At 38.2% G+C, this 17132-nt stretch overlaps 1 protein-coding gene across 3 annotated transcripts in view; it reads left to right on the plus strand.

Moving 5' to 3' along the window:
• The window catches only part of nrde2 (NRDE-2, necessary for RNA interference, domain containing), a 37926-nt gene extending 21025 nt beyond the window's left edge, over positions 1-16901 (plus strand). For all 3 annotated transcript variants that reach the window (XM_088353942.1, XM_088353941.1, XM_088353940.1), the window contains 10 exons: positions 1647-1767; positions 1879-2051; positions 3312-3483; positions 5298-5518; positions 6492-6972; positions 9582-9946; positions 11494-11633; positions 12992-13133; positions 15243-15314; positions 16659-16901. In XM_088353942.1, the coding sequence (XP_088210068.1) occupies positions 1647-1767; positions 1879-2051; positions 3312-3483; positions 5298-5518; positions 6492-6972; positions 9582-9946; positions 11494-11633; positions 12992-13133; positions 15243-15314; positions 16659-16784 (2013 nt within the window). In that variant the 3' untranslated portion in view covers positions 16785-16901. The remainder of the gene's footprint in view (positions 1-1646; positions 1768-1878; positions 2052-3311; positions 3484-5297; positions 5519-6491; positions 6973-9581; positions 9947-11493; positions 11634-12991; positions 13134-15242; positions 15315-16658) is intronic.
• Positions 16902-17132: the final 231 nt, after the last annotated feature.

The following is a 17132-nucleotide window of genomic DNA, read 5'->3' on the forward strand; positions in this document are numbered from 1 at the left end:
CTGGGCCGAACTCCACACGTGATTAGAGTAGCTTCAGCAATGCACAGGTTAAGGTAGGAACGCTATGGAATTTGCACAATTAACATTCTATCACTGAGCCGCATCTACTCATGCAAAGACCCATATATGGCCTGTGAACCATAGGTCCCCGACCCCTGGTCCAGAATAGTTTGTTGACACTAAGGCGTTTAGCGAGACTTTTTGATTGAATCTATGCAGTATTCATAATACAAGACAATGTGACCCATATAAATATAGCACTTAAAATTCCCTTCCTCGGTTACTTAAGAGTGTTGAGGCTCATTTTGACCATCATTTTTGTCCTAAGCAATGGATGCTTCGGCTCGCATATACTTTGGAATTTCACAGCAAAATGTGAAATGGTAACATTTTATCTCTGAGCCATATTTACTCATGAAAAGAGCCATATATGGCTCGGGAGCTATAGGTTCCCGACCCCTGCACTAGAAACCGCTCACCACCAGCATCAGTTTGTCCCAGTTTGCTTGTGCGTTTCAGACCTGATTCTGCGCACTCTTGCTTTTTTATCGCATTTACCATCTCTTGTGCGTCATTCCTCCTCTTCCACCATGCGTACACTCCCATCTGCATCTACAAACTTCCTCCATGACAAATTCTCATCATAAACTCGTATTTTTCATTAACATCGTGTTATTTATCTTATTATAGTATTTTAATTTTTAATTAATTTTTGAGTGTTTTAAGTTATTAGGAATATGTGTTTTATAGTCAAGTAATATTTATTTTTATAGCCCTTAATCACAAGAATTCTCAAAGGGCTCTAAAGACCATTATTGCACCATCCTCCGATCTAAAGCCTACAGAGGGCAAGTAAAACTTAAAACCTCAGAATGTGAAAATTAAGTAACATTGACAAGGGTCTGCACATGAGGTAATTCCCCTTCCAGAATAATTAGGCTGCAGTTGGTGGTGCAAGGGCATCAACAAACAATACACGAGACATCATCAACATGAAAAATAGATCATTCATAAGCTTTAGATTACAAGGGGGGGTTTTAAGCCTAGATTTTAACAGTTCTACTGAGGTTGCAGATCGAATCTCAGCATCTTGATATCCTCAAGACTTTTGGAGAAACATTCTGTGCACTGATGAGTCAGAAATGTAACTTTAGGAAGGTGTCCAGTATGTTACATCTGACGTAAAGATGGCACAGCTTTTGAAGAAAAGAACAGGACGCCGACAATAAGACATGGTGGTGGCTGTTTGATCGTCTGGGGCTGCTTTTCTGCCCTAGCTATTTAGGGATGACTTGATATTTTTTGACATCCCGAAAAAAATGAATGTATCTGCCAGAATCCGTAAGTCGATTGTACGTAAGTCGGGGAGCGTCTGCACATAATTTATCATCTGAAAAAAGCTGACTTTTGTCCTTGACATTGGACTTGATGTAATTATTTCCTATTTGTTTATTATCATTTTATTAAATGTATTTAAAGAAAGTATTCCACTAAAGGCAAAACCATGTTTGGTGTTTATTACCCCTTTCAGTGCCACCTTGCTTGGACCTTAGTTAAAATAATATCTCTACAACTACAGCCGTCAACTGTAATAAATATGCTTATTAGGAAGAAGAAAAAGAACATTGTTTATTTGATTTGAGCAGGTAGATTTCTTTGAGCCATTCTGGGACAGCGGGGAAGCAAGAGTTGGGGAGTTTGATGCCAGAGGTTGGAAAGCATGGATGGTCCAACAGGAACGGGGAGGATGGGTGCAGCCCCCTGCAGGTAACTCAAAAGCATTCCATCTGATTTTGTCAGTTTAAAAAGCTTCACAGAAGGTCATTGTGGTTAATATGCCGGTTGCCAAGCACATCGAGCATCTTTTTTAATTCACAGAGGAAGAAGAGGAGGAAGAAGAGGATGAGGAAGAGGTGAAGGACCGTAGCCAGCCACGATGGCGGGTGTGGCTGGATGTGGAGTCATCACGTGAGGCTATGCATTGGTTGCCTTGGAGACCTGAAAAAGCTAAGGGAAAATCAGAAGATGACTGTGATGACCCAGAGAGACAAGTAAACTCGTATACAATCTTTAATCTGCTGCCTTTTTGTATAAATCAGGGTTTGTACGCCTGGAATCCATGAAAATGCTTGAATTTTCATGGTGTTTTTTCAAGGATTGAAAAGTGCTTGAAATTTGGTTGGGGGTTTATGCTACACCTAAACAGGGCTCTATGAAATGTGTATCAGTGCAAGAATTACGTATTAGATTATGGACATTTGGCAAATTGATTTTGAAAGTCTTCGAAAAGTGCTTTGATTTAAAAAAGGTTTACAAACCCTGATGAATTGTGACAACTTATAACATTTGGTGCCATTGACAACCATTAGGTGGAATCAAAGTTTCCGTTAAAAGTTCCGTAAATTCTACATGCTACCCCTTATTTTCCTACCTTTTCAACACTGCGGCTTATAATAGGATGCAGCTGTTCTGTTTTTTGCTAGCGTGTAGCTAGGTGGATGGTCGCAATGCGCACTGCGGACATCCCCAGCTATAGTGCCTGTCGTGGCCCTGTCCTGCGCGGTCATTTGCCTTGGCTGGTGCCTAGAAGCGTGCATAAAACTGGTGCGGGCTGGTGAAATGTGACTGTTTTGTTAAAACAAAGCATCGCAATGTCTGCTAAATACTCTGAATGTCAAAGTGACGAAATTAAACGGCGGGTAAACGGCGCACGAAACTATGACTCTTTAATTAGTGAGGCGCATGAACGGATGAACAAGATTCCCACTCTGCCCATGGAGTAAGATCGCAATTTTGGTAGAATCAGTGGGGAAATGTCTAAGATAAGTAACACATTGTGACACTCGTTTGCGGACCCTGTCCGCAGATGTCAAAAATAAAAAATGACTACTGTAGCAGTCAATATTAATTAAATTGGCTTTTACATATACACACGAGTGCCACAAAAATCATACACTAATGCTAGGAATCTTTCTTACTAGCAGTGTTAGCTGATTGAACATTTTATTGTGGCAGCAGGTGACTAACTATCGTGTATATTTTCCCAATATGACATTTTTGTCCCAAAAGTCTGCAAACAAGTGTCTAAATTTGTTAATTTTCAAATTTATGAAATTGAGGTAATTGAGTTCATTTTCATGGCTGTCTAAACCTGCGGCTCAAACTCCGGTGTGGCTTGTACAAAAACAAAGTTGGGTTTCTTCCTTAAATCTGCGTATGCTGCTTTACTCAGGGGTGCACTTAAGTCCGGAATTTATGGTAGGCTAGCAGGTAATGACTTAAACCCCTATCTGTCGTTTTTGTGTCTCAAGGTGCTGTTTGACGACATTGGCTCTTCTTTAATTTGCCTGTCATCGCCAGAGCTTCAACTCCAACTTCTTCTCAATTTCCTATCATTTTTAGGACTGCCAGTGGACACTGTGCAGTCTGCAAGGATGACTCACCCTGACATACTGCTAGAGGACCTAGACCTTCTCACTCAGGGTGAATATTTACTGACTACTACAACAAAAGTTGTATTTTTAATGGTGGTGTATTAAACTTAAAATCATTCTATTTGCTCACGCCATCTTCTGGCTAAAATCATCATTGCAGCCTCTTTTACGCTGCTTTTGTGCAGCGTGCACGTATGTGTCTCTCTTAGACCCGCTAAAATAAACTTCTTTTTCATCTTTTCTTACTTCCTTTTCTTTTACCATTTTCATCGTCGAAAAAATATGCATGTGAAATAACACTTCACCATCAACGCTCGACCCTTATTCATTTTGTCCGGCCTATTGCGCTGAGTAATGATGAAATTAAGATAAAAGTAGATAGGCGCAGTGAAAATAAATAAATATATGAATGTTCTTTGAACTCAGTTGCCCATTGTTAACACATAATAGATCAAATCTTCAATTTATAACTTTTTAAAGACACTTCAAACTACGCACCCCACCTTAAAGGAAGCTAAATTTAGAACTTTGTTATTCTCTGCTGCCATCTCCTGGCTTATGTCATCATTGCAGCCTCAGTCAGCTCGTTAATAACGTGCGTGCAAGTAACTGCATTTCTTGGAAGCGCTTGAACATATTCTTCTTTTTTCATATTCCTCGGAGTTTGAGGTAGTGTTTGGAGTTTACTTGAAGCTAAACTTTTCTTACTTTTACAATTTTCATGCTACACGAACAGATAAAAACAAAACAAAAACCCATAGGGACGAGCATGACATCTTTCTCCAGCATTTCCCACAGTCCACATTCCTGGGACCGAATGTGTTCTGCCCCCAACAGCTCTGTTAAAAGTAAGGTAAACACAGATAAGCGCAGTGGAAAATAAAGTATAAGGGCTCTTTGAACGGTTGGGCTTTGTTAATCCATACTTAATAGAGAAAATATTTTTATTTTTAGGACACCTTAAACGAACGACGCAACTCATAATTAAAATGTATAAAAACAACAATAATGAAGTAGTGTGATGAGCTTTATTAACTCATTCAATGTCATAACATATACATACATTTTCAGAAACTCTAGTCCATATTTTGTCATTATTCAAATTAGATGATTAACAAGTGCAATGATGATCTGCATTGCCTTTCTTCATCCGTGAAACGCTCAGGCAACTGGGCCACCACTGAATAACAGTTTGTTGTGGCAAAAGTCAAGATTTAGTCCTGTTTATTTGTATAGCCCTTAAGGAGTCTCAAAGGGATTCACAGACCACCGATTATTGCAAACCACAGACTATTATTACCACATCCCTTGATCTAAAACCTACATGAGGGCAAAGAAAAACTCAAAAACCAAGTTAATTCATGTTGCATTACATTTGATGAATAGTTGTCATTGCTGTACAACTTTGTATGGGAAGTATGCAATTTCGGGATTGTGGCAATTTATTTAATAAACTTTTTTTTTTTTTTCCAAATGGCTGCTTTTCATTAAAGCGTTTGTCACACCCACAGTGAATGAACAGAAAGGATCAAGTTTTAGTTATTTTTGGGGGTCGGAAAAGGTCTGAAAATTCTGAACATTAATCTATTCTACCATTTAACTTCTGGCAGCTCAATAATAGCGTTGCATACAACTAAATGACAAAGTACACAACAAAATGCATGACAAAATAAACAAATGACAAAATGCATATCTAATAAGTCGCATTTATGTCATATATTTACGTATTATATGATTTGTTTATACGTCAGTTCATTTATCAGGCATATATTTTTTAGGTATTTATTTGTTTATTCATTGCTTTCTACATATGGCAGGATCGGTCCTCCATACAACAAGTCTAACCCTCGATAACTTTTAAAGGTAGTGCCCCCCGACGTGCTCTGACCTCATACAACCCAGCATGCCTCGGGGGGAATTCCGTGGGTCACATGAACACACTGGAGGGAACTAGGAAATGGGCAGGCCTCGGAAAGCAAGGGGAGAAGTTTGTCAACACAATGTTGAACACGCTCCAACCCATTCTTTCATCTCAACAACGAGCTGTCGTGTCTCTGTGCCGAATGCAGTATGAGAAACTTAAGGTAGGTACTTTACAGTGGTACCTCTTTTTACAAGCTTAAGTCATTCCAGGATTGTGCTTGAAGCTTGATTTTTCTCGTATAATGAGCGATTTGAGATCATAAAAATCTACTGGTAATTGGTCCCCTCTTTTTCTCCCAAAAATACACAAGTAAATTCTTAATGGCTATTACACAACTTCCTAATCAGTAAAACACCTTTTTAATAGTTATTAAATATAAAAACTACAGTAATAAGATAGATGAGATGATATTAACAAAATACGTTTTTTTATTGGTGCCGTAACGGATTTATGCTCGTGCTTCATAGGAAGTCGCATACCATAACATTGTGTACGCCGTATAACTATTTTTAAACGGGTAAGAAATATCATTAAAATAAGACCGATCTCGTCTTGCCCATTTAATCCAGATTGTCTCTGACACTTGTAGCAGATGACAATATAATTGTATCTTGCTAATATTGTCGCGGTATTTTACTTAGTTTGTTTTGATATGAGTGAATAGGTGCCACATTGTGTTTTTAAGGTTTATTATCGCTTAAAAGGGAGGATTTGCGAACATCAATAAGGAGAGCCATTGGCAAAGGTTGACAGGTATGAAATCAAAAGCAAATTGATGTTATGTAAGCACTTACTGTACACTTAAAATTAAAGTTACTATGAACACACACACAAAAAAAGGGTAACAGTACAAATGTTTATTTGTAGTTGTTTGCCTGTGCAAACTGGACGAGCTGATGCTGGCAATGAGCAGTCACAAGCATTGAGCGGTTTCTAGTGGTGGCTTTTGGGACTGCTCGTGAGCTGGATTTTATTCCGCATAGCGAGGTAGATTTTTGTTGCAAAGAAAACTCGTAATACCGAAATTCTTGTGTTTAGAGTTGCTCGTATAAAGAGGTACCACGGTAATTTTGTCAACCTTTGAAGTGTCGTTATTTATATGGATACAATATTACTGCAATCTACTCTGTTAGGTGTTCCGTTGCATGTACGGCAATAAAAAACGTCTCCGCTCCCAGAGCAAAATCAGCAAGCGCATTGCCAAATCTCTACTCAAAGACCCGGACAACCGCTCTTCTCTGGCCATGTGGCAGGAGTTCGCCCACTTAGAGTGGATGATGGGCAACCTCCAAGAGGCACGGAAAGTGTTTTCTACAGCCTTGGCACTGGGCGAGGGAAAAGGACTGGACAACCCCTCCCTCTGTGAGCTGTGTCTTCTGTGGGCGAGGCTTGAAGTGGAGGACGGCACGAGCGTGCCTGCCGATAGCGATGGGCCTCCAGCTTTGTGTTTGCTCACGAGGCTTACAGAAGGAAAAACGTTATCACCCTCTTCGGCAGTAAAACCTGTCTCCCCGGTTGCCGTCGTCAAGGCTAGGAGGTCTTATGAGCAAGCTCTGACTGCCAATTTGTCAGTGTTCAATCAAAATCTCAGCAATACTCAGGCAAGACAAGATGGTAAGTTCTCTCAAGATTTAACTAAGCTCTATAATATGGGTCACCAACATTGTTGAATCTGAGAGCTACTTTTTGCTACTGAAATGCTCAAAGGGCTAACATTTTGACATACATTTAAAAAAAAAAAACCTATGTTATCACCATATTTTTGGCGCACCTAAAAAACAGTTTGGTCAGAAATTTAATATTGCGCCTTATAACCCGGTGGACATTGTGTACCGCAGAAAACTCCGGATAAGATTGAAAATGCATTCAGTAATTATAGGTCCACATTACCATACTTGAAATACATACAGTAGTTATAAATATGCGTTACTATACAAAGTTATAGAAATATCGTATTTGAGCAATGATTGTGCAGTGATTGTTTCAATCAACAAACATTGCTGACCTCCTCATTTTCCAAAACTTCACGTGATACGGTAATTGAACCCGAGTAGTGGCGGTGAGAGTCAGGCTTGTGTGTAGTAATTCGAGAAATATTAGTCTGTTGAGTGTGGTGGGAAAGCTTTATGGCAGGATTTTAATTAGAAGAATAAGAGATAAGACAGAAGGAGTACTTGGGGAGGACCAGTGCGGGTTTAGAACAGGAAGGGGATATACAGATAATATTTTTGCAGTGGGACATTTGTGTGAAAAGTTTATAGCAAAAGGAAGAGAGGTGTATTGGGCATTTATGGATTTAGAGAAAGCATATGACACAATATATAGAGAGACATTGTGGCAAGTGTTGAGGATATATGGAGTAGGTGGCAGGTTGCTAGGTGCTGTGCAAACCTTGTGGGAGGATGGTAGAGCTTGTGTAAGTGGGGAGTGAAGCGAGCGAGTGGTTTCCAGAAAGAGTGGGTTTGACGCAAGGGTGTGTCATGTCACCTTGGCTGTTCAATTTGTATATGGACGGAGTGCTGTGTGAGGTGCGTGTAAGAGCAGGGAGTGGAGTTGATACTATCTAAGAGAAGGAAGCTCAAGTTGAAAGCAGACAAGAGTAGGGTAATGAGATGTTTGAGAGGTGGTGAGGTAGGTTTGGAGATTTTGTTGAGTGGTTTAAAGTTGCAGGAGGTAGATGGTTTTTGGCAAGGGTGTAAGGCAATGGGATTGCCGAATGGAGTTTTCAAATGTTGAAATCTGAAAATCGATGCGAAACGAGGATTGTATGAAGGTACCAACAGTGATGTATGGTTCAGAAGCATGGGGTTTGAGAGTAAATGAGCGTAATAGGTTGAATATCTTTAAAATTAGATGTTTGCGTAGTATGTGTATAGGGACATGACTGGATAGGTTAAGGAAGTAAGGAGAAGAACTGCTGTGGTGAGAGGGTTCATAAATATGTTTAGAGATGGTTTGGGCGTATTGAAAGAAAGATGAAGTCCTTTGTAGTGCAGAATTAGTGGAAAATAGAATTAGAGGAAGGTACACATATGGTTGGATAAAAGGGGTGAAACGTGCTCGTGATGGAGGTTGGTTGAGTGTGTTTGGGATAGATGTGAGTTGTGAAGGATAGTTAATTGACTGATATTGACGCATTGGATGTGGAGGGGGGGGTACACCTGCATATTCTGTCCGGCCTATCTGCTAGAGAAAGAGTTGCATGCCACAGCAACTCACCCCTTGTTGTGCTATGGGCTTAATGTTATGTGTCAGGTTGGGAGTGCGAAGGGGAATGAATGTTTTATCAATGTGTGTTCTTGACTCTAGCCACATCCCATTAGCGAGGATATGGCTTCAGTTTATTGATTTTGATTGATTTATCTTGAGAAACACCCAAGAGTTGTTTCCCTCATTGTCCTTTTTTGTGTTATGTCGTTTACGACTACTTTCAGTTTTTTACCATTCTAACGTTTTTTTGGGCTCGTGTGTAAACATTCGAGCAAGAGAATAAACCTCAAACAGTCGTGTTTTAGTGGTTTGCGGTGAGAACCGCTGCGACCCGGGTTCGATTTCTGTTGCAAACAATGTTTTGCGATATTTTTCGACTAATATGTATCATCATTTTATATAATACGCTACGGTTATAATAATAATAATTACATAGTAAGGACATTTCAGGACACCATAGGCCTCTGTACACAGAATATTAAACAACAATTAAAATATGAAATAAGCAAGTAACAAATACCAAATAAAAATCTTTAGATACGATAGACATTATTTTTATTTTATTTATTATATTTACTTATTTTCTGATTTTCGTTTCTCCGTACCCCTGCAGCACTTTGTTTCTTTGTTAACTTTTTTTTATTGACCAAACAGTCCAACTTTCATGCCAAATTTGTTTGGAATGATGATGTTCATTAAAAAAAATTTTAAAAAGTAAATGAAAGATATTTTTTTATAAAAACATCCTTGGCACCCTCTGCAGGACCAGAAACTCTCAGTGTCACAACAGAATTGTGTGCACTTTTATTTGCATTGATTTAACCTACGTAGTGACTCATAAACCGTTCGACACAATGAATTGATGACCTAATGAATTCCCAACGCTTTTAATAATCGATTTGAATCTATTTTATTAGTTGTTGGAGCCCTAGTTCTTATAGATATATAGATTACAGTATTCTAATTCTAGTCTTGTAATCATTTAAAATTGCGTTTTGTTATTCTTTTACTAGGATTTGTTGGAGAAGAGAAGCTGAGGTTGAAAGATCTGGTAGGCTGCTATGCTCTTTTCCAGTACCTCACTATGGGCATAAAAATGGCCCTCGCCGTCTACAGCAAGGCCAGAGAGCGGATGCATGAGCTCCACCGCGCACTAACGTCTGACAAAGGAAATGGGTCTGACATTCCCCACTCGGATAGCACACTGTTAGTCCGCAGATTAGCCTTCGAGTGTGAGAAGTTATCGGTGCAGGAGACGTCGCTGCTTGAGTACCACATGAGCGTGAGTGTGTTTCCGCTGGCGACCCTGAGGGACACTCTCACATCCGCTCTTTCAATGTGGCCGAGCTGTGCCCCTCTCTGGTGCAAATACGTACAGGTAAAGCCATGCAAAAGTCATCAATTCATTCTTAACATCCTGAGAAAATGCTTAAGATTGTTGCCATGGCCATGTCCAGCTCAGTAGCCTAGATGGTAAGGCGCCCGCTTTGAGACTGGGAGGTCGGTGGTTCGCGCCCCGGCCGAGTCATTCCTAAGACTTAAAAAGTGGTCGGCGGCGCCCTCTGTTGGCTGCGGCTGCATCGGCTCGCTACAACGGGTCAGGTGCAATCGACATTTCGTTCTGTGTACATTGTTACACAGAATGACAATACAAGGAAATTATTATTATGTCTCTGATCTAGACCTCGCAATAAATGAAAAGTTTTTTTAAAATATGTAGCGCGCGAAAATGACAGGGAGTCGCCTATTATGGTGCCTTGTCGCTATGGCGTTGTCATGTGAAGCGTCATAACACCTAAAAGGACCGCTCTATTTAAAAAACGTCTCTTTTGGCTTGGCTCACTTTAGGCTCCCTAACGACTCCTCAGATTTATTCGTTTTTTTTTGTAACTTTATATTATCAATAATAATAAAATATTACGCACCAAATTATTTTCTTATTTAGATCAGCAGCTGATTAAAATATTGAATGCACTCTGCTTCGAAGCAGTCAATATAATTAAAATGAGTCCAAATTTGGCTCATTTTTCAGGACTTTCTATTTGTATTTATTTAGCTCTTTCAGTGTTTGTAAAAACGTGTGACATATTTAAGATGCATGTGCATTGTTGAAGCAGAACCGCAGACTTCCTGTCAGTTTATAGCAGCCCATTGACAAAAAAAAGGTCTTCGGTCATAAAAAAAAGAACAGCTCAAAATAGCACAAAGTATGTGCAGGCAACAAGATAGCGACTTTATTTGAGACATCAAATTCAACCCAAAAAACAACGTTCTCTATTGGCGCCGCATTTATTCCTTTGAAGGTACTTGAAAAGTGACCTTTAAGGTGCGTGAAAAGTGCTTATATTTGGCAATGAAAAAGGTGTACAAACCATAAGCATCAGGCATTAAAATCCCTCGTCTTTTAGCGAAATTTGCCGCATTGAAGTCAAATAGGGTTACTTACGTGAAGCATGTAGACCCTAGGAGAAAATCTTTTGTAGGAGCAGCGACAAATAATTATTTGCAATTTTAAATATGTCCACTGGTTGTCACCAAAGCGGCACTCCCAAAGCTGTATTTGCTGACAGGTTGGTTAGAACCCTTAAACACTAGGGTTAGTCAAGTGAAGTCATGTTCATTTGTATAGCCCTTAATCACAAGGAGTCTCAAAGGACTGTAAAGACCACAGATTATTGCAAACTACAGACTATTATTAAACCAACCCCTGATCTAAAACATCCCTGCGGTGTTTTGTATTTAGAGCTAATGTTTTGCTGAAAGAGCAGCTAGCCATTTACCTCTGTTCCAACAGGAAAAGAAAAAAACAGAATAACGCAGCACCATAGTGTTTCAAATGTAGCAAAATAGTAGGCTTGTAGTCTGGAAATTATAGTAGCTACACCCATTTGGAATTTGTTATTCTTACACCTGGTACCTTTTCAGATGGAGAATAACTTCCACAGCGCTGGAAGGGCCCGTCGCTTTTTTTACACGGTAGCAAAGGACAGCAGTAGCATAGTGCCACTTCTCTTTGCTATTGTTGCCGAGCAACAAAGAAAGCAGCTGGTGGATGCAGCACAGAGGTAGGACTGGAAAAAACACATGGAAACGTTTTTCCAATTTTCCCAATGATTCTATACTACAGGGTTCCCACAGGTGCTTGAAATCTTTAAAATGCTTGAATAATATATGTATTTTAAAATGTCAGGAAAATGCTTGAATTTTGGATGAAGTGGTTGAAAATGCTTAAAGTGGTTGCAATTGCCATGTTTCATGGCAGCCTGACATGATGGACCATGCTTTTAAATGAAGATTGATTTTAAAGTGCGTGAAAATGACGCCAATGGTGTCTCCAGTTCTCTTTAATGAGTTGTCATGTGAAGCATTACTATCTCTTACCGTCTCATTCAAGGGGACAGGTTTATCAGACTAGAATTCCAGCTCATTTTTGCAGCTCTTTTAGCTCGGCTCCCAAATAGCTCCTCAGATGTGTTTTTTTAATGATACATTATCAATAATTATAAAACATTATGCACCAAATTATTTACTACTTATTAATCTCTTATGTTTTAAAGGCAGACCGTGAAAAACACATGCAATTAAAATTAAAGTATTGACTGATCTACAAAAAAAGGAAAATTCAAAACAATATTAGCTTTTTACTCACTGAAGAGATTCAAAGTCGAACAACAACACTAATCCCTGAACATGAAAAACAATAAAATGTGAATCAGTGCTATAAATAAATGACAAATTGCAAAATAACTATTTACAATTTTATTTGAACCACTTTATACACAGATTTTCTAAAAACACGCATTTTAAAAAAAAAATTAATAAGTAAAACAAAAGGCAAAAGATCAGCAGTCTCTAAAGTTGAAAGATTGAAAGAACTCTGCTTCAGAACAATCAATATCATTAAAATGAGTCCATATTCGGCTCATTTTTCAGCTTTTTATACATATGGTACTTTCTTTCCTTTTTGTTTTTCGTATTGAATTCCCACTATAACCCAGCATATATAAAGCCTTTTCCGTGTTTGTAAACAGGTGTGACGTATTGAATTTGCGCGTGCATTGTTGAAGTAGAATGGCTGAATTAATTTCAGTTTATAGCAGCCCATTGACACAAAATGATCATACATCATTGATAGAACAGATCAAAATAACACAAAGAATGAGCTAGCAGCAAGATAGCAACTTTATTTTATTCATTAAAGCCTACAAAAAAATACATTATTTTGACTGGCGCTAGATTGCATCCTTTGAAGGTATTGGAAAAATGGATTTTACTCAAAACTGCTTGAAAAGTCCTTGAATTTGTCCCTAAATAGGTGCACAAACCCCGTAGGAATGGAAAAAAAAAACACAGGAAAGCATTATTCCAAGATTTTCCGATGATTCTTTCCTAATTGCCTCTCAAATATTTATGGCAAGCACAGATCCTGTGACACAAGCGCAGCTTTGAGTGTCCTGCCAGAGAACGGTCTCAGCAATCGAATCTGCGGATTGTTTGAAAGCGCCGTAACTTCCGAGTCTGGCGCCCATTGTCCTTTACTTTGGAGGATGTACATGCACTACCTGGTGAGATTTTAAAATTGCATATCCTTCCATGTTTTTCCTCCTATGTGATCAAGCCCTTCTCATATCCTGGAAAAAGTGATTCAAGGTTTTAAATCACCGGTCTCAATTCAATTTACCGTAAATTCCGGATTATAGAGCGCACCTGATTATAAGCAGCACCCATCACATTTTAAGGGGAAAACCGATTTTGTCCATACACAAGCCGCACCTGTATATAAGCTGCATGCACCCACATCAAAAAAACACGAAAAATTAATCCAAGCCAAACTTCAAGTCCCGCGATTGAAATTAAATGTCCTTCATTGAAGTACACAGTCCAAAAATCACAGCCGCCAAAATGAACGTAAAATGATATACTTAAAATTTGTTGCAGACCTGCAGATTCTGGGTGCCCATTGATAGTAATCCAAGGAAAAAAAGTGTATATTTCCAAAGGTAAGGGTGGGAAAAATATATATCCATTATTGTCCGCGGTGTCCACAAAAACTCACCTTTACCGGTCCCCACTTTCCATCAGCCCGTGTTTGCTCCACCCCTCTTTTTTAATTTGCTCGTGCAGAATAAGTTTCTCAAATAAATACATTACAAAAATATACAGTTGCAAATACATATTACACATATTTACAAAGAAAGACGGTACATCGAGAGAGTTTTCAAAGCTTTAATAATAATAATATAACTTTCATCCTAAACCGTGCCTTTGGGAGGTCGCCTCACGCTACTAACAACACGCTCGCATACCTTTAAATTGGTCTGTTAAGGAAATGCCGTATTCGTTAGGATTACAGCAAACTCCGGTAACGGTGCATTCGCAATGATCGCAGCAAGGCTTTAGGGCTAGGACCTTAGCTTGGCCTTTTGGCTGAGAGTAAGTGTCCCGGCTCCTAGGCTTTGTAGCGTATTATGAACTGACCGATAATGGATAATGGATAATGAATAACGAAGATAGAACAATAACCCTTAAACAATTTGGGGGGAAAGTAGCGGCTTATAGTCCGGAATTTACGGTGCTCAGTGGGTCGAGGTTGGCCCCAATCAGACAACACTACAGTTTGCTATATTAAGTAGTGCTACAGAAAATAAAGACTATACAAACTTTGGAGACTCAAAGTGATCAAACCGCACCATTTTTCTGCCCTTTTCACAGCCCCGGCTTTTATGAATCATGACGGGAGGAAAAAAAGAGAATTTTTAAGAAAGATAATGCAAACGTTTACATTATAAAACAAATGCTTCTACTTAAAAACTGCTTCAGAACAAGAGTCAAGAGACTCAAACCAAAAAGAGCAACAATGTAACTAAAATACAAATATAACAATGTCAACATGACAACTATAATACCTTGCATTGCACAATATTTTGAAAATGAAGCTAGAAAGTGTTGATAGTACTATGTAAAAAAAACTTTAACACTATAAAAATTAAAATACTACTTACTAAACAACCGTTTCTGAAAAAAAGTCAAGAGAGTCAAACCAAAAAAGCAGCAATGTAACAAAAATACCTTCCATTACACAATTTGTTCAAAGTTGAAAGTTATGATGTACAGTACGTCTGAAATAGTTAAAATGTGTAGAGAGTATAGATCCCAAGACAATAGTATCGATCAGATCTAAGCTCTCATTCTGAATCGGCAATATCAATATTTTGTGCGGTTTGGTCACTTTGAGTCTCTGTAGTTTGTATTCTTCCTTTATAGCACTCGTTTTCAATTTCTCTACCCTATACAGCGACCCTTAGTGGTCAAATAATAACTTTACTCTGCAACATTTAACCTGTTAACATTTAAATTGTTGTCACTAAAGTGTCTCAAATAGAATTCAATATTTCTCACAACAACAGCTCAGTAAGTGGTATCAGTTAAATAATAATTTTGCTTTAGTTAATGTATTTTTTTTTTTTTATTGTCTTACAAATGTTTGACTTTTGCCGGAAAATAACTGTTATACTTGCCTTATAGTAAGTACATAAGGAGGAAAGTAATGTGTAGATTGACATTGATAATTTTTTCCAAAACAGATAAGACACTCTTTCAGAAACTATGATGTAAATTAGCATAACTTGTAAAACTGAAAAAGTGGATATTATATATCATGTGTGTATTCATAGATGTCCGAGGGTAAGATGGATAAAGCCAAGGGTCTCTTCTACAGAGCTTTACAGAACATTCCCTGGGTGAAGGTAGGTTGGCTTCTCAACAGCAGAATCTGTCTTCTTAATATGTACAATCAGGATATTGTATTAATTCATGTATTATGAACATTTTTTTGAACCCCAAAAATAACTCATACCTTGGGTGCACGTTAAATATTATGTCTCAAGGTATTACATTACCATGTTTGAGCAATGATTAAATATACTGTTGACCACTTTTTTTTTTACAATTTGGATGCAACGGGATTCGACCCCTGATTGCGGCAGTGTAAGCACCGAATTTTAGCCACTATACCAGCGGCACTCTACTGATCGACTTCAGGACACACCATTCCATCCAAATGACAACCCAAAACCCCAAAAAAGAAAAAAAAATCTACCTTTCAAATGTATTGAATAAAATTATTGTGTAGTTTAAAGCAGAGATAGTATCGTATATTCATCTTTTTTTTTTTTTAAAAAAGACCAGCAAAACAACTTCAAGCGACCCTCTAAAACTTCTTTAAAATAGCCACATACTAATGGTAATTTGCTACCAAAATATTAATCAATCGTATAAACATCGATAAATATTTAATTATATAGAGAACAAAGATTTATATACTGGTAAAAGATAAAAATATAACATGTTTTTAACCATTTACAAACAGCGCTTCAATAGAAGACACTTTTACACCATTTTTGTATTTCGCAAGGATTTCCTTCTGCGGCTCAATCTTTGTTTTCAACTTTTCCTTCCCCTTATCACTAACTTTTTCGGGATCCATTAATATGGGAAGAAACATGAAATAAAACCACCAAAACCAAAAGACAATGAGATGTGGTCCCTCTCAAACACTATCGAGACAGCGCTGATTGACTGAGTAGGAAGAAGAGATTGAGCAGGCCATTATCTTCCTCTTCTGTTGGGTGTATTGACCCTCCGTTTTTTTCATCTTCTTGGCACTATTTTGCCCACCAGTTGAGAAACACTGACATTGACCACTAGGGTTATAGATAAAATAGGATAAGTTTTTAGATTTTATCTCATTATCATACTATTTTTACTCATGGGGCCACGCCGTACAACGTCGTAATGGAGCGTGATGGGAAAGAGTTCAGCCTAACCCCATTGAATCCAATGTTATGAAAATATGGTCAGCCATATTTACGACTGATCAATCATTTTTATAATATGGTAAAGTACTATCCAAACTTCCAACACGTTTGTGACCTCCAATGCTTAATTTGAGCTAAAAGAAGCATATTAAACTCTTATACAGATTGTTTTCATAAAAAAATATGGGTTCAACTTATACAAGAGTGCACGTTTTACATGAATAAATACGTTAGTTATTATACGATTAAAATATTGTCAAATTTGTGTTCCAGGGATTGTACATGGATGCAGTGCAGCTATTTCCAGATCATCTGCAAGAGTTCGTTGATCTGATGACAGAGAAAGAGTTGCGAGTCCGATTGCCATTAGAAGAACTTGATATACTGCTGGAAGACTGAAACTGTCAGGAGACGTAATGATTTTCCACGATGGACAAGAACGTTTCTCTTATCTTGGACTTAAGAGGTGTAAAATAAAAATAGAAAAATGTGGTTTTAATAAAAGAGGCAAAAACATCATTGCCTTATTTCATTCACTGGACTTAATTATTTTGAATGAATTTGTATTGTGTGCCTATGGCACCTGTGTCAAAGTCAAGGCCGGCAGGCCGGATTTGTTTTGCTAGACGGTTTTCTGTGGCCTCTAACGCGATTTTAAGACATTATGGTATCATACACCAGGAATCGTTGTGTTGTTTTGTTTATTACTGTGCATTTTGATGGACCTATTGTTTTTTGTTTTCAAGA

This window comes from Urocampus carinirostris, chromosome 15 (genome assembly GCF_059441175.1).
Source record: "Urocampus carinirostris isolate Australia breed hairy pipefish chromosome 15, RoL_Ucar_1.0, whole genome shotgun sequence".
NCBI classification, from domain to species: Eukaryota; Metazoa; Chordata; class Actinopteri; order Syngnathiformes; family Syngnathidae; genus Urocampus; species Urocampus carinirostris.